We start from the raw sequence: 26,940 nt of genomic DNA, 5'->3' as shown, positions 1-26,940 counted from the left end.
GCATCATGGAGGGGAGCGTAAACATTACAGACTCCTAAGGCTTTCTTTAGTCCAGTTGGACCTGGAGGCCGTTTTAAACATTGTGTTTTAACCCCCTCTGTCCCAAGTGTTCCGGAGATTTGTGTGCTCAGAGAAGCAGGGATTGGTATGCATGTCCACATTTTCTTGTCCCAGGCTGGCCTCTGTGAGGGCACAAAAACAAGAAAATGTCCCCACGCTGCTCTAATCCTCCCCCTACGCTGACCCCCCAGAAAACATGGCCCTGGGCAGGCGGCCTGGGCAAGTGGCCAGTCTTGGTCGAGAGCCGCTGTCAGTCGGTTTGGGGGTCGCCACCGTCCAGGTGTGGGGTTAGGGCGGAGACCTGAGGCCCTAATGTAGGGGGCAGGTGGTGAGCCAAGCTCTGCGGTGTGTGGGAAGGAAGTATTTAAACAGGCCCTGCTTTCTGTGACCTCATCCCCTGATGTCCTCTCTTCATGACAATTCACATCACGATGCTTATGCTTGTAACCTCCATGCCAGCTCGTTATCTTTAACACTTCTGGCGAATGTGCCTAGCGGACCTCCCCGCCCCCCCATCAGACTTCCCAGTAATGTTTATGTTGAGGTTTGGTTACACTTACAATGAAGTTGCTGGGAAGGAAAGACCCCTTTCCCCCCCTCCCCTCTCCCCATCTTCTCTCTGCCCTTCCCCCTGTATTTCCAGAGCCCTGTTCTAGGAGCTGGAGATAAGCAGCTAGCAGCATGGGCCAAGCCCCCTTTGCCCGGAGCTGGCATGGAGGGAGGATGGCCCAGAATGAAAAGATACAAAAATAAACCAGGGGTTTATTAATTTAATTAATTAATTAATTAATTAAACCAGGGGTTTAATAATTGGGGTTGGGGTCAGTGCTACCATGTACACCCTAGGGTGCCCGATTAGAGGACAACAGAGGCCCTCTTGCAGGAAAACCGAGGAGGCAAGAAAGGCCATGCAAAAATCCGGGAGAGCGTACCGGGTGGAGGCTGACTTTGGCAAGGAGCTTGCACTCTGCAGACCCGGGAGAGGAGAGGAGAGGCACCGAGCCCTGCTCGGCTGTGCTGACCTGGTGTCTGTGGGCCAGTCCCTTACCCACCAGACCTTGGTCTTCTCTCTGCCCGGGGTGGTGGCTCAGCAGACGGACCCGCCTCCAGGCACCCTGGACACACGTGGTTCTAAGACGCTGAGCTTTATTTTAAGCTGCCTCTCCCTACCTTCCCTACCCTCCCGCCAGGCTCCAGCACTGACCTTGCCACTGCCTTGCTCATTCTAGACTTTGGGTTGTCATCCTTTTGAAACTTATACTATTATACATTAATTATTAACTTTTTAAAAAAGATTTTTATTTATTTATTTGACAGAGAGAGATCACAAGTAGGCAGAGAGGCGGGCGGGGTTGTGGGGGGAGCAGGCTCCCTGCTGTGCAGAGAGCCCGATGCGGGACTCGATCCCTGAGATCACAGCCTGAGCCGAAGGCAGAGGCTTTACCCACTGAGCCACCCAGGCATCCCAATTATTAACTTAAATATTAAAAATCTCAAACATAAAAGAAAGTGAAAAGAATAGTCACATAAATACCAGTATACCCCACCGTTATTAACAGTTTGCCATTTTTGCTTGCACTTGTTCTATCTGTAAATAGGGTGGTGTTTTTCCTGAGTCATTGGAAGCGTGCAGAGTGCTTCTTTATTATAAACATCATAGCATATATCTCTTAAGAATAAAAACATTCTTGGGGCGCCTGGGTGGCTCAGTGGGTTAAAGCCTCTGCTTTCGGCTCAAGTCATGATTCCAGGGTCCTGGGATTGAGTCCCGCATCGGGCTCTCTGCTCAGCGGGGAGCCTGCTTCCCCCTCTCTCTCTGCCTGCCTCTATGTCTACTTGTGATCTCTATCAAATAAATAAATAAAATCTTTAAAAAAAAGAATAAAAACATTCTTAATGTAATAACATCCTTAGTGTAATAAAAATATATTCCTGATGAAATAAAAAATGTGATATACATAGACAACAGAAGATTATTCATCTGTAAAAAAGAAGGAAATCCTACCGTTTGTGACAATATGGGTGTGGACATTATGCTAGGTAGAAGGACTCAGACAGAGAAAGACAAATATTATATGATCTCAAGTGTATGGGGAATCTAAAAAATTCAAACTCACAGATGCAGAGAATAGACTGGCAGTTGCCAGGGGGTGGGGGTGGGGGTGGGGGAAATGAGTGAAGGGCGTGGAAAGGTACAAGTTCCCCGTCGTGAGATAAGTAGGTTCTAGGCATGTAATGCATAGCATGGTGATTCTAGTTAATCATACTGTATTATATGTTTGAAAGTTGCTAAGAGAGAAGATCTCAAAATCCTCATAACAAGAAAAAAAATAACTCATAACTATGGGAAGTGATGGCCATTCACCAAATTTAGTGGTAATCACTTCCCAATATATACATTTACCAAATCATTATGTTGTACCCCTTCAATGAATACAGTGTTATATGCCAATACAACTGGAAGAAAAGAAAAAAGAACAAAAGCATTCTCCTACATGGCCATAATCAAGATAATGGACAATGATCATGCAATGTCATCTTATATTCAGTCCATATTAAATTTCCCTAATTGGCCCCCAAATGTGTTGTTAGCATGTTTGAGCTGGGATTCTGTCGAGGAACATATATGACATTTGGTTTGTCTCTTTAGTGTCCTTTAGTACAGAACACGCCCCTCTATCACATTTTTCCCTGGGATATTGACTTTCTGAAGACTGACACCAGTTGTCATAGAATGTGTAGACTGGCTTGTTAGATTATTTCCTTGTGGTGTCATTTAATTTGTTCTTCTATCAACTACATTTCCTATAACCTGGGAATTAGGTCCAGAGGTCTTAGATTCAGGTTAAATGTTCTTGACAAGAATCCTCGATGATATCAACTTGGTATCATCCTATCAGGGGACACACAAGGTCAGTTTCCCCATTATTAGTGACATGAAGTTTAATCACATTCCTTGATGATAGGAGAATGCCTAGACTTCTTTTATATTTCTCTACAGTGTCCAAAAAAGGTTGGAGACTAAGTGTAATAGATACAGCAGGTTCTTTCTACTGGCTGTAGTTCCTCTATAAAGTCACTGAGAACACTGAATTAAGGAATACTGAAACTTTGCTTCCAGAACATCTACAGAGTTCGGCTTCTGTGAGCTTCTGGTTACAGACAACAGATCAGCACAGAACCTTGTTTTATGTGTGTTTCTGTCTTAAAACATTTGATTTAATATAGTTTTTGATTCATTAATATTGAGATGGCCAACAGCACCGTAATGCATTCCTGAATGAAGCTTATCTAACACTTGTACTTTCTCTGTAAGGCACATCACATCTCTATAATGCTGAAGTAGTCAGCTCTCAGACCTATGTGTGTGGGCTATTTTAAACAGCAAAATCACCAACACAAAGCACAAAAAACGTAAAAACTATAGCACTCAGTAGACTGTGGAGAAGAGGACATTTGCTTGTCGTATGGGAGCCAAAACCAGGTCACCTTCGTCATCCTCGGCTAGGGATGCACATGTGAGGAAACAAAATGGTGTTTTGGGACATCTTGGAATGTCCATAAGTGAGGGCTTAAAAGCCATGCGTGTTGATTTTTGGAGATAACAGTTGGGCTTCAGTGAGTCCATGAATTTGAAATATGGAATCTTTGGATAAAGAGGATCCACTAAATATACTGGATCAAACCAATCTGCATGAGCTGTGTGACCTTGAATTCGTTGCATTACCTCTCTGAACTTTATTTTCCTAACCTGTCCTTTCAAGGGGTGGCCTTTGAGATTTTCCCAGCACTGGAATCCTGGGACCTGGGTGGGAACTGAACTTCCCTTGGTTTGGCTGTCTGTGGACGGAAGGACCCCAATCCCTTTTCTTTCTGTGCAGGTTTGTGGATTTCCACGCAGCTGCTTCCACCTGCTCGCCCTCTCGGGCCTCCCTGCTCACCGGCCGGCTTGGCCTCCGCAACGGAGTCACGCACAACTTTGCGGTCACCTCTGTGGGGGGTCTGCCGCTCAACGAGACCACCTTGGCGGAGGTGCTGCAGCAAGCTGGCTACGTCACTGGAATGATAGGTAACACTGGAGCTCTGGAACCGGGGACCACCCCCCCAACCCTGCACCTCCTACAGCATTTCCTGCGGTGCCTGCCTTGTGTTTGCAAAGACCCAGCATGCTGCCTCTTCTGCTCCTTTTTGTTTATTTCTTGCTCTATAAGGTCGATAAGCTTTCAGCTATAAGTCATTGACAAGACCCTACAGGGAACTAAACCATATAGGGTTTCGGTTTTCCTCCCATTGTAATAAGCTGAGAGGTGAGTGATTGCTTTCATTGGCTCAGCTGCTGCAGGAAACCGTTTCTAAGTTTCTGCTCCGCTCTCCGTAGTCCGTTAGCTTTCGGCCTCATGCTTGTTGCTCCTTGGTTGCAAGAGAGCGGCCTCAGCATCATTCACCATTATCCGGCTTCAAGGAAGGGAAAACCAAGAGAGCAGGTGCCAGGCCTCTACCAGGGAAAGACACGCCCACCCCTCCCCGTGGACATGCACTTTCATCTGATTGGTGGATTTGCATGGCCACGCCCCGCTGCAAGGAAGGCTGGGAAACTGGGCTTAGGACCCGGATTGGGGCGGGCGGTCTCTCACCTGGGAACCAAACCCGACATCCGTTAGTGCGGTAAGTGGGGGCACGAGGCAGCGTCGGCCACACTGTCCAGCAGCTTCCTTTCCTTTTAAAATCTGTGTGGGATTCCCTGTGATTGGGAAGTTCCTACCTGCCCGGCCCTAAGTTTTTATTTGCGTCAGGGCAGGGAGATGCCTTCTGAAGGGATGATGTCCGCCATCATCTGGGTGTGAGGAAACCGAGCTTCCGCCGCGTGAGGGGGCCGAGGGGCGGCTCACTGCCCAGCCGCGGTGTGTCGGCCCTGCCGGGCCCTGGTGCTTTGCTTCAGGGCTGGTCCCCCGTCCCGAGGCCAAGGCTGCTCCCCCCGGGGCACCCTCAGGCTGCCGGGGCTGTTCTTCCGACTTCGCGAGAGCTGGTCCCGGGGGATTCCCGCCTCCCTCCTGCAAACCTCCCGGAAGTGGCGGGCGTGGGGGGGGGGGCGTGGGGGGCGGGGCGTGGGGCCCCAGTTTCGGGGGTCGGCCCCGCCTCCTCCTCTGGAGCCTGACTTTGTTTTCTTTCTTTCTTTCTTTTTTTTTTTTTTTTTTAACTTTTCTGAATGATTTTATTTTATGTTTTGATGAAGCGTTCGAAGCTTCGTGGTTGACCCAGAGCACCCAGCGCCGCACGCATCCGTGCCCTCGTTCATACCTTAATACCCACCCCCGGGCTCCCCCGTCCGCCCACCCACCTCCGCTCTGAAACCCTGTTTGCTTCTCCGGAGTCCGCAGTCTCTCGGGGTTCGTCTCCCGCTCCGATTTCCCCGCACTTCACGTCTCTGCTCCATCTCCTAATGGCCTCCGTGTTATTCCGTATGCTCCACGGGCAAGGGAAGCCCTGTGATCATTGACTCTCTCTGCTTGGCTTGATAATCTCCTCCAGTCCCGTCCATGTTGATCCCAAAGTTGGGTATTCGTCCTTTCTGATGGGGGCGTCATACTCCATTGTATATAGGGACCACATCTTCTTTATCCATTCGGCCGTGGAAGGGCATCTTGGCTCCTTCCGCAGTTTGGCGACTGTGGCCGTTGCTGCTATGAACACTGGGGTGCACATGCCCCTTCCTTTCACTCCATCTGTATCCTTGGGGTAAATACCCAGATGTGCAATTGCTGGGTCATCGGGTGGCTCTCTTTTCAGCTTTTCGAGGCTCCTCCGCGCTGTTTCCCAGAGTGGCTGCACCAGCTTGCATTCCCACCAGCCGTGTAACAGGGCTCCCCTTTCCCCACAACCTCCCCCAAGATTTGTTGTTGCCTGCCTTGTTAATGTTGGCGGTTCTAACTGGTGGAAGGGGAGGGGGTACCTCAGTGTGGTCTTGATTTTCTTGATTTGACTCTCCCTGATGGCTCATGACGGGCAACATGTTTTCATGTGTCTGTTGGCCATTTGTATGTCTTCACCGGAGAAGTGTCTGTTCATGTTTTCTGCCCGTTTTTTTTTTTTTTTTGTTTTTTTTTTTTTTTTTTTGACTTGATTATCTGTTTTGTGTGTGTTGAGTTTGAGGCGTTCTTTATAGATCTTGGATATCAGCCCGGACCTACTTTTTTTTTTTTTTTTTAAAGATTTTATTTATTTAGAGACAGAGGGAGAGAGAGCAAGCAAGCACAGGCAGCAGACAAAGAGGCAGGCAGAGGCAGAGGGAGAAGCAGGTTCCCTGCCCAGCAAGGAGCCCGATGTGGGACTCGATCCCAAGACCCTGGGATCATGACCTGAGCCGAAGGCAGCTGCTTAACCAACTGAGCCACCCAGGCGTCCCCCGGACCTACTTTTATAGAAGGTCAGACTGGAGTGTGGCAGGCCCCGGTGGGAGGAGGTGCAAATTAGGATGCCGTCTTTTCAATCCCTGCTGGCCCGTACCCTGAGGTATGCTCACTGTGAAGCCCCCATGCTGGGCTGAGTGTCCTAACTGGCTCCATCGCTTGCATCCGGGTCGGGTCGCACTAACAGCCTGGAAGCGTTTGTCTCCTAGGGCTTTCTGACTCTACAATTTCATGAGGCAGCAGGGGGCTGGGTGCTTCCTGAGCTGAGCCGGGTCCCACTTGCCCTTCCCTCTTCATGGCTTTGAACCCCAGGTGAACAACTGATTATATATCAACTGCTCAGCTGCTCCCCTCTCCCTTCACTGCTCATCCCACCATTTGCATGTTAGAGGATATCCAGCCATATCCGTGTGTTGATATCATGAACTTCCTATAAGCATGCTTAGGGGAAAAATTAAAAAAAAAAAACAAAAAACCCACCAAAGGAATATCAAACCCCTTTGCCCCACCCACGCTTTACTTCTAACATTGGTCCACGGTCATGTATTTCTACCTAGTTGCATACATACCTCTTGGGCCTCCTCTTAACCCCTTCTTGAGTTTATATTTCTGTGTCACACAATTGTACATCCTTACAATAATTTTAATAATTTTAGAAATAAGTTAAACACTTTAATTTTGGATTTCCATGTAATGCTTAATCCAAGCATTCCGCATAGTGCCGAAGCCATTTGCCTCTGCTTTCTGTTACATTTTCCCCCAAACCTACAGCACAATTGCCAAAAGGGAGTAATAGACACCCATCTGCCCTTTCCCTAGATTTCCTGATTATTACCTTTTGTTGCATGCATTTGTCTCTAAAAGATAGTTTGGTGGTATTTTGTCAAGGCCAGGTAAATAATTTACTTAGCCACCCCCTACAGTTGCGCGTTTCTTTCTCTTACGTGCTGTTCAGTGCTGGCACTGTTTAGATCTTTGGACCGCATTCTTTTTTCTGTCCCTTGCCTTGTGGGTGGTTTTCCTGGGGTCTTTACTCTGAGCGGAATTATTATGTCCAAGAGTTCAACACGGTCAGAGCTTCTGCCACACGTTTCCCAGGCATTCTTCCCTAGCAAACACATGTACAGAGTGAGGAGCAGCCATGCATGACCAGGCCAGTCTCTCTGCAGGGGAACAGCCTCGGGAAGGGGGAGGTGGTCTGCCGTCCAGCCTCTGCGGGCTGCTGAGGGTGCTCAGAGAGGAAGATGATGAAAGTAGGAGGAAACCAGGCATCTCCAAGGCAATATGGGGCCCACGCTTGTCCTCTGGGTCTTTGTAGAGCCCCAGCGAGGGAGGTCGGAGCAGGTACAACGGGCACTGTGGGATTGCTGTGGGCACTGAACCCACTTTGAGGGGCGGAAGCTCAGCCCGCTGGCGTCTGTGGGCCCTCAGTGAAGGCTTGCCTTGTTTTTCTTTGTGTGCTTTCCTGCATAGGTCCTGAGTCATTGTTGCTTGCTTTCTGTGTCCCTGTGGACTCCCTCTCAGTCCCAAAGAGCGAGGCTTGGCTCTCACCCAGCATTTGCAGCCTCTCTGCTTGCCTTCTGTAAAGGGCAACACGGATGGAGGACTGCGTATGTGCTCAGCTCCCCAGAGGCACTGGGAATCCCCTTGGGGGTTCCCTCTGAAAGTCTCTCTCTTGCTTTCCTACAGGCAAATGGCATCTCGGACACCATGGCTCTTATCACCCCAACTTCCGTGGTAAGAATTCTTTGGGATACTTGTTCCCTGGGAAACAGAAAGTAAAGATCTTGGTGTAGAAGGCTTCCATTAATGTTTAAGCCATCCTGCTTCTGGGGGACACCGCTCCCGAGTTAGGATGTCTTCATTCACGGGGTCACTTAGGTGCAGTTGGGAGACTATGGCACCCCTTGGTCTCACATTGTTTTCTCCTGGCATCTTTCCTGGCCTTCTCCCACCTTGGTGCCTGCCAGCCCTTTTGGCTTTCTCGTCGCAAGCCCATCGGTGTCTACATCTCAGGAAACATTTGGCCTCTGGGAGATCCAGACATGTCCAGTGCAGTGGAAGTAAAAATTGTCCAGTGGGTTCACAGAAGCAGGCCATAAGCCCAAACAGGAGATGCCCCGTCTTGCCTTCTTCCTGTAGCTATTCACTGCCTTAGACTTTTGACTCTCTGACCTTGGGGAATAGGCCAAGATCCAGCTGCCTGAGCCAATTACCTGAAAATCAGTTTGCTGATTGATGAGTTCTCTGAATGTCCAATTCACCGAATTATTGATGGTTTTCCAAAGTTGTGGTTTGGGCCTCTGCTCTCCCCGTGACCTGCCTCCTCCTTTTCAGATGGGAACCCACAGACTTTCTCTTGAAGGTGACTTGTCATTATCTCAGCAGCTCAGGCTTCTCTGGGGTCCTTCCCTGAGTTTGCTTCCTGGCGGCTCCTGCTATTTTATAAGCGAAAGGGCAGGCTTTTCCTTAATGGTGGTTCTCGGAGTATTTTGTGGACTTCTCCACCCCTCACTCCACCTCAGGATCTCCCTCTAGCTCCATGGAAAGAGGCTGCTGTGCTCTCTGCTAGGTGTGGGGGAACGTATGCATCCGCAGATTTTTCCATTTGGAGAACAGCTTCGAGGGAACCGGCCAGCAACCAGCCTTCAGCCTCCGGCTCCCACCGGCCAACACCCTGTCCCACTCCTTCCTCCCCTCTGGTGCTCCTTCCCCCTCCTCCCTTCCCTGGTGCCTCATCTTTTTAGCTGGACTTCCCTAGCATCTTCCTTGTGTGCTTTGTAAGGAGTGGCAGGTAAAAGAAGTGAAGACCTGGCTTTTCCACTAAGAATGACCACAGAACTTACTTTTCCCACTTGCGGTTGCTTCCTCCTTGAGAAATGAAGAGGTTGAACTAGATTTGGATGTCGAAACCTGGAGTCCTGTGCTGGGTGGGGGATGGATCCTGAGACAGGAGCCCGCTGAGCAGGATGAGGTGGTGCCATTTTGGACTTGTGGTGTCTGCTGTTGGGACTGAGAAGAGAGAGCACCCACTATACATTTGTGTCCCTGGACCAGATCATCTCAAAAAGCCTGCTGGCTTGGGTACTCTGAGGTTTCTTGATTCCTGTCTCTGAGTTCATTTGTGTCTCCTCCTGCTTCTTATACCCCTTCCCCGATGTACTGTCCTGGTGCTCCTTTACCCTCATTCAGATACACCCTCTTCCCGTGTCATCTGCATATCTTCCCTTCAGGCCCTTGCAGGCCCTTGTTTATGTCTACAGTGCCATGCCCGTATCTGATTTTCACCAGCTCCTTACTGGATGTGTTCCTAAGTGCACTGGCGATTGGAGGGGTGCCACACGTCTCTCCACTTCCTCCCACTCTGGGTTAACTCTAATCCCAAGATGTTTGGCAAAGCTAGTCTTAACAGCCAGAACCCAACAAAGTGTTTTCTTCGCATACTACAAAGGGATATTAATCAAATCCTCTTTTAATTACATACTCCATAGCCCTGCAGTATTAAATCATGGAAAATTAAATTTTTGTCCTGGGTGTAAGAATGCAGACTCATAGAACAGAAGGCAAGTGGGGGTGCTCACCAGTTGCTTCTCTTCCAGGTTTTGATTACTACTTTGGAATCCCATACAGCCATGATATGGGCTGCACGGACACCCCGGGCTATAACCACCCTCCTTGTCCAGCGTGTCCACGGGACGATAGACCAGCAAGGTAATCCCATTCAAACAACTGGCAGTGGGCTCCAGAGCAAGGTGAAGTCCCCAGGGTATAGTCCAGTAGGTGTCAATTAGGAAGGCCACAGGAGAGATTTAAGTCAGTAAAAAAGAGTAGGTTTAGTGCAAATTTGCGTTATTTGCATGGAGTGTAAGCAAACTTTTAGCAAGGGTTAGGTCAAAAAATTATTTCATTGGAATTGTGCGGTTTCCTTGGATTGTTTAGCTCAGCTGGGAAGGGCCTGGTGCTGCCTTGGACTTACCCATGTGGGGTCTCGCTCTACCTCTGCCTTCTGGCTTCGCTGCCAGGCCACTCACCTGGCCTAGACACTGGATGTAAGAGGGCTAGAGAGAGGGAGAAGACACTCAAGGCTCCTTACAAGCTTCGCCACCCCCCGCCCCCTGGCAAAGAAACCAGCATCTGGCTTTGAAATGCCGTGCTGTCACTCTGCCGGATGCTTTAAAATCCTCTTCCATGGAATGGGGAAATGCTCAGGATACTGGTACATGAAAACAGCAGGAGCCAACTCACAAGCAGTGTGCTCTTAGCTGCCTCTGTGTCCATAGCTTCACAGCCCAACTCAGAGGGAGGAAGCCCGAAGCACTAACAGTGGCTCATTCCCTCTGGTTGCGGGACTAAGGGGTTTTCATTTCGTCTTTCTTTCTCGTTGTATTTTCCCAATATTCTGCAATGAGTGTGCGGTGTATTTAATATCAGAAAAATATGCTAGACTTTACTTAGGCAACAGAACAACACAAACCAGGTGTTCCTGTTTCTCAGCCCGCAAACTGCGGTTATTGATAAGGTGACGGGTGTCTGAGCCCCTGGGGAAGGCAAGTCTCCACTGGCTCATTAATCACACAATAGCTAATATAATAACGGCCACGTACTGAGACGTCGTCACAGTGTGGGCACCCTCCATGCTTATCCGCAATCCACATGACATTGTGCGAGGCAGGTATTTGGCCTGATTTTAGAAGTGAGGACCCTGGAAAGGTACAGGTAAGGACCCGCTTGCCCAGGTCACCCTGCAGCTGTAGGAGGTAGAGCTGGTGATTCCAATCAGAGTCCTCCTGAGTCCAGAGCCTGTGTGCCACTCAGACTGTGGTTGCTGGCCCAGCAGTGTGGCGGTCGTGTGTGCTTGTCAGAAAAGCAGGATGTCAGACCCCCACTCCCCCCAGGCCCCAGTCTGCATTTTCACCAGATGCACAGGGGATTGTGTGCACGTGGCAGCAGGAGAAATGAAGCTATAGCTCGTCTCTCTGCCCTCCCTACCAGCCGCCGCCCATGGGCCACAGTTGGCCGTATCGTGGCCTGCCACATGTCAGCCGGGCCCCTTTAAATCCATGTTAAATTGGAAAATAAAGGGTTGGCTTAGTGGGGGTGAGGTTGCGGGGGAAGGGGAGAGATTATAGGTAATGGTGGAGTTGCCACAAATTCATAACAACATGAAAAACTTGACACTGACAGTGAGGTTAGCATTAGCATGCCTATTATGGAGATAATCCTTTTTCCCTTTTCCAAAACCTGTGGCCCTTGGCGATTATTTACCCCAGTCTGACTTGTCTCAAGCTTTTGGAAGGGAGTGTGTGTGCATCTAGGTATGATGGGGGATTTTCTCCTCTTTCCAGTCCTTCCTGCCCCATGAGGACAGTTTCCCTCCCTGAGATGCCCCTTGTTCCCTCTTCTCTCCCCGTGGTTCCCAGCTTCTCTCCCAGTGCGCTGTGGGGTTTGGGTTGGAAGGCCGAGGGTTGATGGCATTGCTCATATGCCGGGTAGCGTGCAGAGCACTAACACTCAGCTGTCTCGTTTTGTCCTTTCAGGACCTCATCAGAGGGCGGGGGCACACTTGAGATAAGGAGAGTCAGGTTCTGAGAGCTTAGGTAACTCGCCCACGGGTCACGGCCAGAGTTATTACTCAGCCACTCATGTGGGAGCATTCATAGGTCGGTTCATCTCCAGCTCTAAGACCATAGACTTTGTTTTTTGTTCAGGAGCTATAACTGGTTTGACTCCCACTTTTTCCAGTGGCTAAAGCTTCTCCAAATTTTCCAAACATGGTTGAGATGTTTAAACTGTCCCCAGCTCCCTGGGTTACAGTCAGATATCAGGTCACATGAAGTCCCAACAGTTGACCTAGGAAAGCGCCCAGCATCGTGCCCTGTAGACAGAAGCCATCATTTAGGGAGGTCTGCGGAAGAAGCCAGGGATGGCGGCTATTGGTTGGCTGTGGGACTCAGCTTGAGTAATTTAGTTTGTCTGGACCTCAGTTTCTTTTGCAACAAAATGGGATAATGTCTGTAGCTCAGGGAAGTCTTTGTGAGCTTTGCAGAGTGGCCAGACTTGTCCAAGGAGCGTAAAAGTCTGTTAGAAGGAAAGGGAAGAAGGTATTTTATTGATTTTGTCCTGGAGGAAATGACAGATGGGAAAAATCATCTGGGGCAGATTATTAAGTGTTTTGTGTTCATGCACATCGCATCGCTGCATAAAAGCATTTTCTTTGACATGACGGCTACTTAGGTCATGGAAATGAATACCATCTGTGGTTTCCACACAGAAACCTTGAGAGGGACTGTTACACCGATGTGGCCCTTCCTCTCTATGAAAACCTCAACATCGTGGAGCAGCCCGTGAACCTGAGCAGCCTGGCGCAAAAGTATGCCGAGAAAGCTACCCAGTTCATCCAGCATGCAAGGTAAGAGCCCCCTGGCTCCCCGGGGCTGCCCCCTGACCCCCCACCCCACATGTCCCCTGGCCTCAGGGCCCCCGTGCTGGAGTTCCTTTGCGTAACAAAGATGGATGCGTGTCTGTTCCCTGGAGAACAGTCTCCCCTGGGATCTGCAGGCCTGGGTGAGAAGCTCTGCAGGTATCTTCCGAGAGTTCCTGGGAGCTTTCCCCATCCTGGCTCAGATAGTGCTCTGTTGTCATTATCATTCTTTCCTCTCCTCTAAGCTCCTGGACGTAGGGCCCGCCACTGTGTTCTAGGCACTCAAGGCATTTGTTGATTCATTAATTGGCAGGGTGGATTAGCTTCGTACTGCTGCGGTAACAAACGCACCGCCGGCTTACTGGCTAAAACAGCAGCAGTTTACTCTCCTCCAGATCTGGAAGCTGTACTCCCGTAATGAGTCCAATGGGGCTAAAATCAAGGTATCAGCGGGGCGATCCTCTGGAGGTTCTAGGGGAGGAATGTTTCTTGGCTCTTCTGTCTTCTCTTCCGGCTTAGGGCTCCACCATTCTCATCTCCCCTTCTATCATCCCTTTGTGTTCTTGTCTTCTGTAGTCAGATCTCCCTCTGCCTCCCTCTTTTAAGGACACTTGCAGTTATTAGTAGGGTCTTCCAGCTGAATCCAAGATCATCTCCCTATCTCCAGATCCTTAATTCAGTTTCACCTGCAACGTCTCTTTTGCCATAACATGTAACACTCGCAGATTCCTGGGATGGGACCCAAGATACCTTTGGGGGTCATTGTTCAGTGTAACACACACGGGCTACAAACTCCAGCATCTGCAGGGCCCTGGTAGCTTCGGAGGGAAGCAGGCTAAGTGTAAGGCATTAAGGAGAGATAGGGCTTATGGTGAACTTGAAAGCACAGGCCCCCTCTAAGGGAACATCTGCTACCTGCCTGGGTAGGTAGCTCTGGCTGCCTGGGGCTTCTTTAAGGAATGGGAGCCGAGACGATCAGATCCTTCTCTTTCACAAGACACATGAGCTACCTGGCCCATGTGTGGAATCTCCTGATATTTAAATGTTAGAACTGACTCATGAAGAATAACAAAACACTGAAAGCAGAACCATGCCTCACCCCTGGGTGCGCACCCCCAGGCAGTGAGGTGCAGGCCTGTGCCCACTCCGGGTTGCCTCACCCCTCCCACCTCGGCCTCACCCGACCCTTCACAACTGCTTTTGCTCTGGCCTCTTCCGAGCCTGGGTGTGCTCAGCTCATCTTTCTCCCAAGACTGCAAACTCCTCCAGGGTGGTGGGATATCTTCCAGCAGGTTCTTTGGTATTCCCCACAGCCTTAGCCTAAGAAGGCAAGAAGAAACCTGTTGCATGCCTGTCTGCTTGTGCAGAATTAAAAATGGACTCCACCTGCAGATCACTGAGCATATCGGTCCTTGACTGTACAAGAATGGCCCCAACCCCTTGCTCAGCCACAGATTTTTCTGGAGAGCAGGACAACAGGCAGAGCAGAGGCAGTGATTTATTCCTAATTATAAAACCTCCTTATGGCCTAAATCTGGAGATAGCCTATTGGGGCTTCAAGGATTGCAGCTTAAAAGTTTTCAGGGCTTTCTGAGAAATGCTGGCTTTTTTCCCCAGGTAGCGGCTGATATGAAACAGGCAAGACCCTCTCCCATCTGGAGGGTTGAACACGTCTCTCTGCTCCTTGGAGCTTGGAGATGGTTCGGATCCCTGTGTCCCGGACAGGTGGATGCTTCATGGCTGGTAGGGACAGTTCAGTCCTCAGTGCTTGGGACAGCACAGAGCCCTCAGAGGAATGGCAGCCCGCCGGGGACGAGGGAGGAGCCCACGTGCTCTCATGTGGGCACGATGCTCTTCGTCCACCAGTTAACTAATCACTTACAAGACAGACAAATCCATGAACAACCTCCTTATCATATAAAAAAGGTGAAGCGTTTCCTAATTTATTAATTAGTTATTAAGTAAAAAGTCACATGAATCCCTTTGCCTTTTGACCTTATGGAAAAGAATCCTCAGGCATGCTGATTTCTTTAGGATTTGACTTGCCAATTCATCCTTGATTTTTGGAACACCAGCAAGAAGGGGCCCCTAGATCAGCACTCCTCCACTGTGACCCTTGCCCCCAGGGCCAGGCCCTCCCCCACCTAGGCCTGTGTGTCAAAACTACTAGGAGTCACAAGAGTGAGGTATCCTGCTTCCCCATGCAAGAAGCCCTCCCGTGACTTCTGCAAAAGTTTCTACTTAGATCATTAGATGTATTTTCGACCTCTGACCTGGCAGCATGTTTCAAACAGCCCGGAAAGCTCTTAACTGACAAAAAAGAGAGAAGATGTCATAGGCTCCTGGGTCACGAAGCTGCCAGTCCTGTTGCCGCCCCGCTGCCTCAGGGTCTGGGATGGTATGCTGAGCCTGCATAGGGAATTCAAGTGTGCTGGGCCTAGGCATAAGCAACAGCTCAGGATATCTGAAATCAGAGTGAATAGTCAACGCGACAGAGCGTTCCTCATTCAGTACTAGGTCCCAGAGGGGCACGGGTGACAGACAAGCCCCCCTGCCTCTCTGGGCTGGAGCCAAGGAACCATATCAAAGTCTTGATTCCCTCCCATACTTGACTCCTTGACCCTCCCTGCATCACCCTCCCCCTGCTCGTCTGCCTCTCACCTTCCATTCACCCAGCGCTCAGCTGTACCCACCAACCCGGCACCTGCATCAGGGCTCCGGGTTCAGGAGAAGCTCATGCCCACTCCCCAGCCCCTTCTTTCCCCTCTCTCCTGTGCCAAGGCGCCGATGAATACAGAGTGAGGCAAAGAAGGAGCTAAGGAGCAGCTGGGCAGTGGGTCTGGAGTCGTCTTCTCCTGCAGCTTCTCCCTGGTGCTGTTCTGCCTGCCCCCAGTGGCCACCTGCACAGCCCACCTGTAGCCCCTGGGCTGTAGGCCTCACCGTCGTAGGGATCTCTTGCCTCACCCGAGACCCAGCTTGGTTCCCCCATGACACCGTCCCACAGCACCCTTGTATGTAGTTCTTCTCCATTACTGCTATTAATTTGTAAGTAATTATCTGATTCAATTTTTAGTTGCATTTTCCTCTCCTGTTTCCAATCCGATGTGAAGCTCTAAGAAGGTAGAAATCCTGTTATGTTCCTGGCTCTATCCCCAGTGCCGGGGGCCTATTTAGAACTTAATAAATATTCACAGAATGAGTGAGTAACGAGTGAGTGATTTTATCTTGCCCTAAAGATGTGCCATGTTGTGCTAGGGGTACAGACGTGAATTAGATCTGTCCTCGCTTTTGAGTGGCTCGCAAGCTAGTAGGGAGCAGATTTGTGGAAAGCCGACTTTCACCCAGTTTGTATCATCAATGCTGATGAGGACGGTGAGGGAGAGGGAAGACGGGCAGGCAGCAGGAAGCCATCCGTGATCTGGGAGCAGAGGAGGGGTGTTGGCTTTTGAGCTAAAACTTAAGAATTGAGTAAATGTTTTTAGGCAAGATACCAGGAAGTTACTGCCAGAGAGGAATTTCATGACCAAGTCACAGGAGGGCAGAAGGTGAGGTGTTTGAGAAGCTGGCCTATATAGGAAGAGTCTCTGGGCAGGAAGAAGGTTAGGGCCGGAAGGGACCCAGGTTGGGAATGGCCTCGAATGCTGGGCTGCTGGGTGGGGCTGCAGTGGAGCCCCCGTGTGCTTCTGAACAAGGATCTGGGTTCACGTCTGGCTTTGAGAACAGTGTCTTGAATACTGAAGCCCAGAGAAAGATGGAGAAATGTGGAGGCAAGTCCATTCCAGAGAGACCCTTTGTCCAAGCCGGAAGCCAACCAGGCAGATGCCTACCCCTCCCGGTTCCACCTGCAGGTCTGGCTCTCTGGCCAAGTGCATACTGGGGACCTTTTCTGAGAGGTCTTTCTAACTCAGCTCAGATGATTTTGTCCATAGTTGGCTGTCCTGGGTTTTAATCTGTAGCACGCCTTCATGCCGTGCCCCATCCTCTCTCTCTCGGAATGTCCCGACGTCTGACTTTGTTTTTCTTCTCTGCTCACTCACTACTCCACTCGTTTTGCCACACCAATTATGTGTCCGCTTTAGAAATCTCTGAAAACAGAGACAAACAAACAGAAAAAAAAAAATCACCCTGAATGCCACACCCCAGACATAAACCCTTTTGGTAGATTTGAGCAAGTTCTTCTAGCCTCATTCTGTGTTGGTGCCTAAACATACATATGTGTGTGTGTGTGTAATATATATCAAATATCAAATACATGTATTATATATAATATATAATAAAATATGTAATAAGTATATAAATATATATTTAAATATATCAAAAGACATAATCAGCTTTTCTTTTCTAGAAAGCAGCAGACTTCCTCCACTCCTTATGATTATATTACTGTTTTTATGTGCAACACAGCAGCGTACTGCAGGGCTGGCTTGGGGGATAGGTGCACCCAAGGAGTCAGCGTGCATGGTTTCCGCATGATGCTGTCTCCCTGAGTTCTAGCGTGGCATCAGGATGTGGGTAAAGAGGTATACCCTGAGCACCACACATCATGTATTATTCAGAATTGTCAATAACAAGGCTATCATTAATTAACTATAGGCAGTTAACAATCACAGCTCTATCGGGGGTGGGGGCGGGGTGAAAGCGTCCCCATCGTAGAGATGACAGAAGTGAAGTTAATTGCCAAGGGTTGCACAGCCATGAAATAAAAATCCCAGGGATTTGGAGGCAGGGGTCCGGAGCGTGTGCTTTCTGTCTGCAGCTTTTGTTTAGCCTGGCGCACGTCTCTCAGCCTCTGGCCTGGGGTGCTGACAGGACTTTGATTAAAGGTGGAAGCTTAGAGACTCATGATGGGGATGGGACAAAGTGTGGGCAGTGGAACCTCCCCCATCCCCCACCTGGTAAATAAGTAGCAACCAGCACTCTATGGCGGGGCAGGGAAGCCCTGATTTGGAACATTTGTCCATTTCTGTGGTGTGAATAGTCTCACATTGGCTAATTTCAGGCCACAAACAAGATGTCACCAAATGTGGATTTGGTAAGAGATGCGCTAAAGGACACGGTCAATGGCCTTGGCACCACACAGATGCAAAAGATAATCTCAAGGCATGCATAGTAGCAAAACATAGCGGAATAATCAGGAAGCGATAAATTGTAAGAATTTATGATTTCGGCTTCTTACATGATTTATTTCACTATAAGCTGATATCGTTTAATTTTTAATGATGATCATGTGTAACAACTAGCTTGCAAAATCCCTGGAGCTGGACCCCACTTCAGCTGCACACCACTGCCACGTGGTGTCTACCTGTTAGAAACAGGAGCCCCCTCTGGGTGGTTGCTGATCTCTGCCAGGGCACCTGGGGTGGCCGGTGGACTGTGGGCTGGAATTAGGCATTTAATTATTCTCTCAGCAGGATGTCCTGGCGCAGGACACGACCTATACAACTGTACATTATCATCCCTGGGAGAACAGGCAACAGACATGAAATCAGCACTAGCTGCCACCACATCCATCCACCAGGCTGAGCATATTCTCTATCTGTGCGGTCCAAGATGGTAGCCACCAGCCACCCATGGCTCCTGAGCATTTGAAATAGTTGGCTTGGATGACCGAAACACTGAATTGAATAGATAATATATATCATATAATATATAGAATTTTTATTTATGCCTATATAGTGATAAATAGACATAACATGAAACTGACCCCCTGAAGTGAACATTTCAGAGGCATTAAGGACATTCACATTGTTAGACAACCGTCACTGGCATCCATCTGCAGAACTTTTTCTCATCATCCTAAACTGAAACTCTGCTCATTAGAAGCCAGTTTCCCCTTCCCTCCAGTCTCAGTGTCCTGCTTCCTAGCTCTACGAAGTTGACCACTCTCTGGACCTTCTCTAGGTGGCATCCTGCAGTGTTCGTCCTTTGGTGCCTGGCTTTTTTCACTTAGCATAGCGTCTTCAAGGCTCATCTGTGCATTAGCTGGTGAGACAATGAATTCTTCATTTTATTTAGTTTTCATTCATTGAAACCTAAATAGCTGTACGTGAGACGTGGCTGCTGTATTGGGCAACGCGGCCCTAGAAATGTTGCCGAGAAACTGTCGGTTAAGATGGAGGCGCGGTCCTAGTCGTGGGACTTGTGTCCTGACTTTTATGCCTGTTGACAATGAGAGCTGAATACAGGCACAGTCCCGGGAGTCAGGACGCGGGGAACAGTGCGTTTGAGGCCGAGCTGGGGACCACTCAGAGGACTTGACATGGGCTGGTGTAAATTGGGCTAAGCTAATACAGGGCCATCGTGAAACTCTTATCTCTGGGGGGGCGGGGAGGGGGGTAGCTGGTGTAGAAAAGACCCAGGCTTCTGTCACTTCTCTGTTCCAACGTAATAGATCCCCTAAAAGACACCCTGCCCAGCAGGTGTGGTCTGTGGGGGCTCCGTGATATTCCCTGCAGTTTCAGAAGGGGCGAGGCTGGATCCTGGTCCTTGCCTGGGGGTGGGCGTGGGGGACAGTCAGGAAGCCAAGAACCTGGGCTCTCTCCATGCTCTGGAGGGGAATTGGTGGGGTTAGAATAGGAGCAGCCAGCACCTGGGCGTCTAACAGGGCCTTGTTCTAGAGATTCCCGATGCTCACATGTGCCCTTGAAATTGCCTGTGGTCAATGCGAGTCATCCACTCATCTCCTAGAAAGGGCAGAGGCTGGGAATGAATGTAAGGGCCTGAAGGTTGCAAAAGAGCAGAGACAGTTTTAAACTACATCTACCCTGGATTCTAAAGTGCAGCAGGTCAGCCAGATGGGAATTTGAATCCAGATTCTATCACTTGTTATTTTAGGTAACCTTGGGCAAGTCCCATCATCTCCCCGAGCCTCTGATGCTTCATCTAGGAAAGGGAACTTGAGGGTTACCACGACGGTGAATTTAGACAGCACGAATCACATTTAATAAGCTCCAAGTCAGTGACAGGGGACACTCACAATGATTACGAGGACTCCCAGTTTTTAACTACCTAACCAGGTGACCTCTACCTTCCCTAGGAAGGCTGTAGACCGATATGTGCTTCCTGAGCATAGGGCCGAGGGTGTCCTGGGGCTCTTCTCTGAGGCAAAGGAGAGCCACAGAGACCCTTGACAAGCCTGCAGAGCCTTCTGGAAAATCACCTCTTGGCTCTCCCATTTCAGCGCCAGCGGAAGGCCCTTCCTGCTGTACATGGGCCTGTCCCATATGCACGTGCCCTTATCCAGAACGCAGCTCTCAGCAGACTCACAAGGCCAGAGGCCATACGGCGCCAGTCTCCGGGAGATGGACAGCCTGGTGGGCCAGATCAAGGACAAAGTTGACCACACAGCGAAAGAAAACACATTCCTCTGGTTTACAGGTGAAGTAGTCAAACCCAGCCAGCTCACTGAGATCTAATGGATAACCCTGCCCACCCCTGCTCTGAAGAGCAGAATCCGGCTGAGTGATCCTTTTTCACGGGGCAGGGGGCTTGCTTTGAACTTGGCGTCCTGCTAGTGTTTTTTGGCCTGAGTGCCGAACACCTGCCCACTGGGGCCTCTAAGGCTGAACCGCTGGAAGAGTTTGCAGAGAGCAGGTACCCTGCCGGCCTCTTCTGTATTGAGTTAGGGCCATCTGGCAGTGACTTTGACTTTGCAAACCTGTGTAGGCCTTGAGTGGTGCTCAGGTTCCCTCCTCACCGTCTTCCCAGTCCCAAAGACTCCAGTCACTACCGGTCACCAGGTCATATCTTCTGGATGAGTGGGCTGAACTAGAGAGCTGTAGAAAGGGCCTATCCAGGCATTGTGGGTCCTGGGTGCCTGTCTGGAATGGGGGCACTGGTTGCAAGCCCTGCTCTTGGGGCAGGCAGGGACTCGGGCGGGGACTCGGGCCGGGACTCTTTACCGTCTCTGAGCCTGTTTCCTCACCTACAAAACTGAGCTCACGGTAGTGTCTACTGCATACTGTGTTGGACGATCATGAGATATGTCGGGGAGGCACTGGGTGCCCCCTAGGCGCTCAGGAAAGAGCTGCAGGGCTAAGGATGGTAATAAAACTATATAAAAGATAATAGTATCTAAGATGAGAATGTCCCCTTGGGGCTAACTCGGGGCAGGGAAAGCCCACCTCTATGAGCGCCCAGTAGAGGCAAGCCTCTTATGACAGGTCATTCTTCAGGGGCAGGGATGATACATGTTTTTAGAGATTCTTCTCTGACTGAGACAGGGTATGGGTCCAGGGAGAGAGAATTGGCAAAAGCATCCATGAGCCTATCAATCGCTACATGTTGCTTCTTTTGGTTTCCAGGAGACAACGGCCCGTGGGCGCAGAAGTGTGAGCTGGCAGGTAGCGTGGGTCCCTTCACTGGATCGTGGCAAGTTCATCAAGGTAGGGACTCAGCTGGGATTGGCGCCTCATACTGGGGATGCTGAGCCCAGGCTGGCTGTGGGGTCTGTCTCTGGGAGGATCTGCTTCTCTGCAGGCCTTCTGGCTGGCCATCATTATGAAACCCAGAAAAGCTGTTCACCAGCCACCAGCTCCTGGGGAAGAAATCAATAGAGAGATGAGAGTTTCTACTGAGCCTGGCCACCCCACGTCCCACCGCCCTGGACTCCCTTGGGATGGGCCCTCAGTCCGACCTTCCAACAAATACGCTTCACCTTGACTTTCATCCCACTGCCCCTGCTCGTCCTCCTTGCTTCTTTTCTTTCCTTTTTTATTTTTTTTCAGTCCTCCGTCCGTCCATCCAACCAGGGATTCATTTCATCCTTTCAGGAAACATTCAGGGCATAAATATGCAAGGTCTTTATACACATTATCCCTAACACCTCTATTTACATATGAAGAAGGAGAGCCTCAGGGAAGCTAATAACTTGACCAGGGTCACACATCTTGTGGGGGGGCAGGCTTGCTCCCTAGGTTCAAGTCAGTGAGCTCCCCACTGCATGACACTGCCTCTTTCCACTTACACCTTCCTCAGCGCCCTGCTCAGTGCCCATGTGCTCTGGGAATGCTGCCCTTCAAGGACCTCCCTTTCTAAGACAGCTGCTGAGCTGGGGACAGTTTGGCAGTAAGGACCGAAGGCTTGGAAAATATGCCTGCTGATGCATCAGTTCTTCCTGATTAGCCAAGTGCACAGTAATAGATGTGAAAGGATGGTCATCACATGGGTTTTTTAAAAAAATAGTTGGGCTTTACCCAACTGTCCAGCGAGAGAAGAGTGCTTAAGGAAATGGTGATAAGCACATTTAAGGAGATTCTCGGGAACTGCTGGAATGATGCATATTATTGACCTGGAAACACTTGTCTTAAATACTCCTCAGTGAGTAAAGCAGGTTACAAAGCAATATATAAAGTTTGATTTTATTATATGAAAACAAGCATACTAATCCTCAGGATCAGTCTTGAGAGAGGTATCAAAAGTTAACAAAAAACTACCTTTGGGTGGGGGACGGAGGGTTTATGTGTGATTTTTTTTTTTTTTTTTTTTGTATAACAAACTGGTCTTATTTGTGTCCTAAATAATTAAAATAAATCTTTTTGAAGGCGGTTATATCCAGGAGATTCAGAGGTGGGCTTGGGGGATTCCCCCTTCCCCAGGCTGGGCTTTCCCACTGTCCAGCCTCCTGGGCTATGGCTTCCACTGTCTCCAGGTCAGAGGACACAAACTGCTTTTCCTGTTAGTCTGGCAGAATATCTGTAGTTACCTAGAAGCTAGAATGTTTGCGTATCTCATGTCTGGAAGTGCGACCATTGTCACTTTCAACCTGCTGTTGGTCCAGTCAGATCCCCGGAGAACTTCACAGGTGACGTGTCTGTGGCCAGGTCTTGTGCCTGGAGCCTCGAGTTGGGGGTCAGGAGAACTGGGTGCCCCACTCCCTCCCCATTTGGTGATGGGTCAGCTTCATTTTCACCGGTTGTTTCTCTCCAAACGTAGCAACCGCTTTGACCAGTCTCATTCAGGAACGCTCTCCAGAGAAATGGGCAGAAAAAGCTGCCAGGCCGAGAGGAGGGTATAAATGTGCCTCGTCCTTGTAGCAGTAGGCTAGAGAGGTGGGGTGGGAGCCGGGAGGGGTTTGCGTTAGCTGATTGTAATTGCTCCTCTCGCAGGCCAAGGCTACTGGCTGCAGTGTTCAGTTGGAAAGCCTGAACGAACCTGGAGTCAGGATTCTTGAGGGTAAAATTCCAGAAGGCTATGGAGATCTTGGCTGGGGCGGCTCGGCCTGCGTCAGTATGTGGTTCCTCTGGAGATAGCGCTCCTTTCCCTAAGAAGGTGACCTCTGATCTCCTATCTAGACCAACCTTATCTTGTCTCTCTCCCCTTTATGAGACAGTTTGGAAATAGTGAGTTAGGTATTGCAATGGGGCATGGGGCTCTCTTCTTTGAGGGAAGTTCTTTGCCCCATGAGAAACACAATTTTGAGGGGCGCCTGGATGGCTCAGTTGGTTAAGCTTCCAGCTCTTGGTTTTGGCTCAGGTCATGATCTCAGGGTGGGGGGGGATTGAGTCCCGTGCCGGGCTCTCTGCTGACACAAAGGTCAACAATGCCCCTGACTTTAAGTAGGGACGGTCTGGAGTAGTGTTTCCCATATTTTAATGCGCAGACAGTCCCCTGGGGATCCTGCAGTTCGGACTCCGCAAGTTCGGTGTGGCCACGGACATGTTGCCTTTCTAATAGGTTCCTAGGGGACACTGAGCTGGCTTGTCCAGGGATCAACTCCTGGAACCGCCAAGCCTGAATATCCATGCGGAAACCATATGGGCCTAGAACTTTCAGATTGAGACCAGTAGTTGCCAAACTGTGGTCCCAGACACGCAACAGTAGTGCAACCTGAGAACTTGTTAGATGCGTGAGTTCTAGGACCTCACCCTGGACCTACTGAGTCAGAAGCTCTGGGGTGAGATCCTGGCAATCTGTGTTTTACTGTGTCCTTCAGGTGATTTTTGATGCAGATGAAAAATCGGAGCCCCGCCTGTCGAGAGCTACCCTTTCTCGTATGCCAGACACCCTGGCCACACTTCAAGGTCTCGGAAGCCACATGTGGCTGGTGGTTGGTGGCTGCCATATTGGATAGTGTGACTAGAGAACATTTCCGTCACTGCAGGCAGTTCAGTTGGACAGTGCTGGGAGCCTCCACTGACGCGGGAGATTATAATCCTGGATAAGGACTCCAAGAGAAAGGGGAGTGCAAGGGCATCTCCCTCACCAGGGAGGAAGACAAGAAGAGTTTCCCAAGTGGTTTGAGTTTCGAAGAATGAGTAGGCCATAGCTAGGGATTCGCAGGGGAGCTGCCCAGCAGCTGTGTTTGTGTCTGGAGCTCGTAGGAGTGAATAAAGCAGGGGGAGACAAAGCCAAAGGGAGAGCTGAGGCCAGAGGTCAAGGGTCTTTCATTTTCCTTCAGACCATTTTGGCCTTAATTCTAAAGAAATGTGGAATCTTGGAAAGGCTTTATGAGTCCAGGCGACGTGATTACATTTTATAGACTCTGTAACAGAAGATTAACCCTATTGACGTGTACGGTTCAGTGGTGTGGAGCACATTTGGCTGCGGGTGCAGCCCTCACCTCTGCCCAGCGCCCGGCCTTCCCTCCCCCAGTGAAAACTGCCTGTACCTTCAACACTTGCCGCCCACCCCCATCTCCCAGTTTTGCCAGCCCCTTGTTGAAGTTTAGAAGACCTTTCTTATGCCAGCAGGGCTGAGGGCGGGGCGGGGGGCAAGACTTGACTCATTTCCACCAAGCCCTGGAGGTTGACTGAGAACTGCTGGTGACAGAATCCCGGCAATGTCCCTGCATTCAAAGAATGCCAGGATAGGAGGACACCTCAGCAATCTTTATCCCAGCCACCCGGTCAGCCGCACAAGGAGACTGAGGCCAAGCAGGGTGGAGGGCTTTCCGCAGCCAGCAGTTGGTCAAGGGGGCCGTGTCATTCGACCTCCACCAGTTCATTACTCAACCTGCCTGATGGTTCTTACTTATGGCCTGTTATACCCGGCTAACTGCTCAGCCTTCTGGAAAATCCTGTGCTGCTTCTTTGGACCCCATGGTCATCAAGGAAAATATCTTTGGCTCCTGGAATGGTGTGAATCTTTCTGAATCTGCAGGAGGCAGAAATAGAGAGGTGTGGGAATCCAGGGGCTTTGGAAGCCCCGTTGGGGCTTGAATCTTGACTCAGCTTAAGAATCCCTGACCACTGGGCCCCTCCCCTGGACAGCCCAGTTAACTCCCCTGTAAAGTGGGTTGTAGACCCTGCTTGCACTACAGCTGGGAGAGTTGGCTGGGGTACTGCCCACGCTACCACCCAGCCTTGTACGTGTCCTTTCCTAACCCCTGTGATTCTCCATGTCTTCGTTCCCGGCTGAAAGAGACTGGTCAGTGTTAATGTCTAGCCCCACCAAAGGCCATGGGCAACTTAAATAACATACGGGTGACTTTCCAATGTTCTGAGCTTCCGTCTTGCTCTGAAGCGGGATTGCGGTCTTCTCATTTCATACTCTGGTGAATTTGGATCTTTTTCCTTGGAGCATCTATTTTAGAATATGGGTATGCCAAGGGCCACCACAGGGTCTTCAGCCCAAGCCTGTTCCTTGTGGGATGGTTGGTTAACAGTCTGAAAGCTAAACTGGTCAGTATTACTGTCTGGCCCTACCAGAAATAGCCAGTAACAGATGACGATGAAAAATGAATGTGGTATCTCCAGGAAACAGTCGGACTTACCTGTTTGTGAGAATATGACTTCTTCCCCTCTGCTGCTCTAGATGTTGCTTTCACATAGGACCAGAAAATGGAATTTTTCACTGCTAAAGCATGTGTGTGTTGTTTTTCTGATCAAGCAGAGCTAAACTATTCAAGTCAAATAAAATTATAATATTAGTAAATTTTAAAAAAGAGAACACTCTTTTTTTGGGGCGAGGCATAAACACATGTGGCTTACTGTGTGCCTGGGGGGGTGGTGGTGGTGCACAGTACTGAATTCTTGGTGGAGAGGGGGCCAGATGCCATTCTCCTCTCTTCTCAGGAAAGCCTGAAGGTGAACTTTGCCTGGGGTAAACACTTCCCCTTCCTCATTCTCCAAACCAGCTTCCCGTCTGGCTCCTCCACACCCCTCCTCCTCCTCCTGCTCAGAATGCTGCTTGGGGGGCTCTGGGAAGTCAGGCAGACCCCTGTGTGAAGGGGCGAGGCAGGGGGGCTCAGGGAGGCTGAGGGAGGAGGGAGGCTGGGGGTCCCTCTGGACCACCTGCTCCTCATCCAGGTTCCTCTTCAGTGGGATGCCTGCACATCTTGCTGCAAGGGGCCGGTCTTGAGAGCAGATGAAAGGGTGAAGGCAGTCAATGTTTTCGCAACAGAGGAGGACAAACAGTACCCAGAGCCCTGCTTCTTTCTCCCTCTGGCCAGCCTGCTACGTCAGGCCACGCGCTGCCTACCCTTGTTCCTGGGGCCCCGGGCCCCCCTCCTTGTCTTCCCTTTCCTTTCCTGGCCAAGCTGCCTTGCTCAGCTGATGGGATGAGGCAGCGTCTCCTGGAGCAATGTCTTCGCCCTGTGCAGGAGTAAAGATGCTCCTCTGGGCTTGGCCTGCGCCCTGCAGGAGAAACTGGACCAGGGAACTGGGGACAGAGCAGAACGCCCCTGCTTTCTTCCAAACCAAGAGGTCCTGAGGGGCATGCCCACGGCGGACACAGAGCCCCTCGGCCCCAGCGCAGCCCTGGCTTCCAGCAGCCGGCCCTCCCTTCCCCACTCCAGACCTATTTCCTACCCGGGACAGAACCAGCACCTTGTTTGTCCCCTAAGTGACTGCTCCTCTGTCTGGAAAATCTTTTCTTGTTTTATTTGAAGAGCAGAACTGTTCCTTCCTCCCCCTTGGTGATGAGGAAACATTCTGTTGAATTTGGCATCCTCGGCTTCTAGGAGACCTTGGTTGTTTGTAATTTGATGCTATCAGGTTGTTGCATAAGCTTTCCCACTGGGAAGCAGGCTCCGCATCCTGGGCCTTCTGTTCCGCTTGGGGCAGGGGGTGGGGTGGAGAAAGGTCAGAGGTGGGGCTGGGTGAGGGAGAGAGG

At 50.2% G+C, this 26,940-nt stretch overlaps 1 protein-coding gene across 10 annotated transcripts in view; it reads left to right on the top strand.

Annotated features, from left to right (window-relative positions):
- The window catches only part of ARSG (arylsulfatase G), a 104,938-nt gene that overhangs the window by 56,982 nt on the left and 21,016 nt on the right, over positions 1-26,940 (top strand). For 9 of the 10 annotated variants that reach the window (XR_009347952.1, XR_009347953.1, XR_009347954.1 and 6 more), the window contains 6 exons: positions 3,942-4,129; positions 8,157-8,204; positions 10,067-10,178; positions 12,739-12,876; positions 20,069-20,265; positions 21,192-21,272. Coding sequence is in view for 7 of the 10 variants with exons in the window: in XM_059148548.1 (XP_059004531.1) it covers positions 3,942-4,129; positions 8,157-8,204; positions 10,067-10,178; positions 12,739-12,876; positions 20,069-20,265; positions 21,192-21,272 (764 nt within the window). In the remaining 3 variants the exon portion in view is untranslated. The remainder of the gene's footprint in view (positions 1-3,941; positions 4,130-8,156; positions 8,205-10,066; positions 10,179-12,738; positions 12,877-20,068; positions 20,266-21,191; positions 21,273-26,940) is intronic. The other variant, XM_059148552.1, reaches the window with a different exon arrangement.

This window comes from Mustela lutreola, chromosome 15, assembly GCF_030435805.1.
Source record: "Mustela lutreola isolate mMusLut2 chromosome 15, mMusLut2.pri, whole genome shotgun sequence".
In the NCBI taxonomy this organism is placed as follows: Eukaryota; Metazoa; Chordata; class Mammalia; order Carnivora; family Mustelidae; genus Mustela; species Mustela lutreola.
Note: the sequence above shows the minus strand (reverse complement) of the source record. Positions and strands in the feature narration are given on the sequence as shown.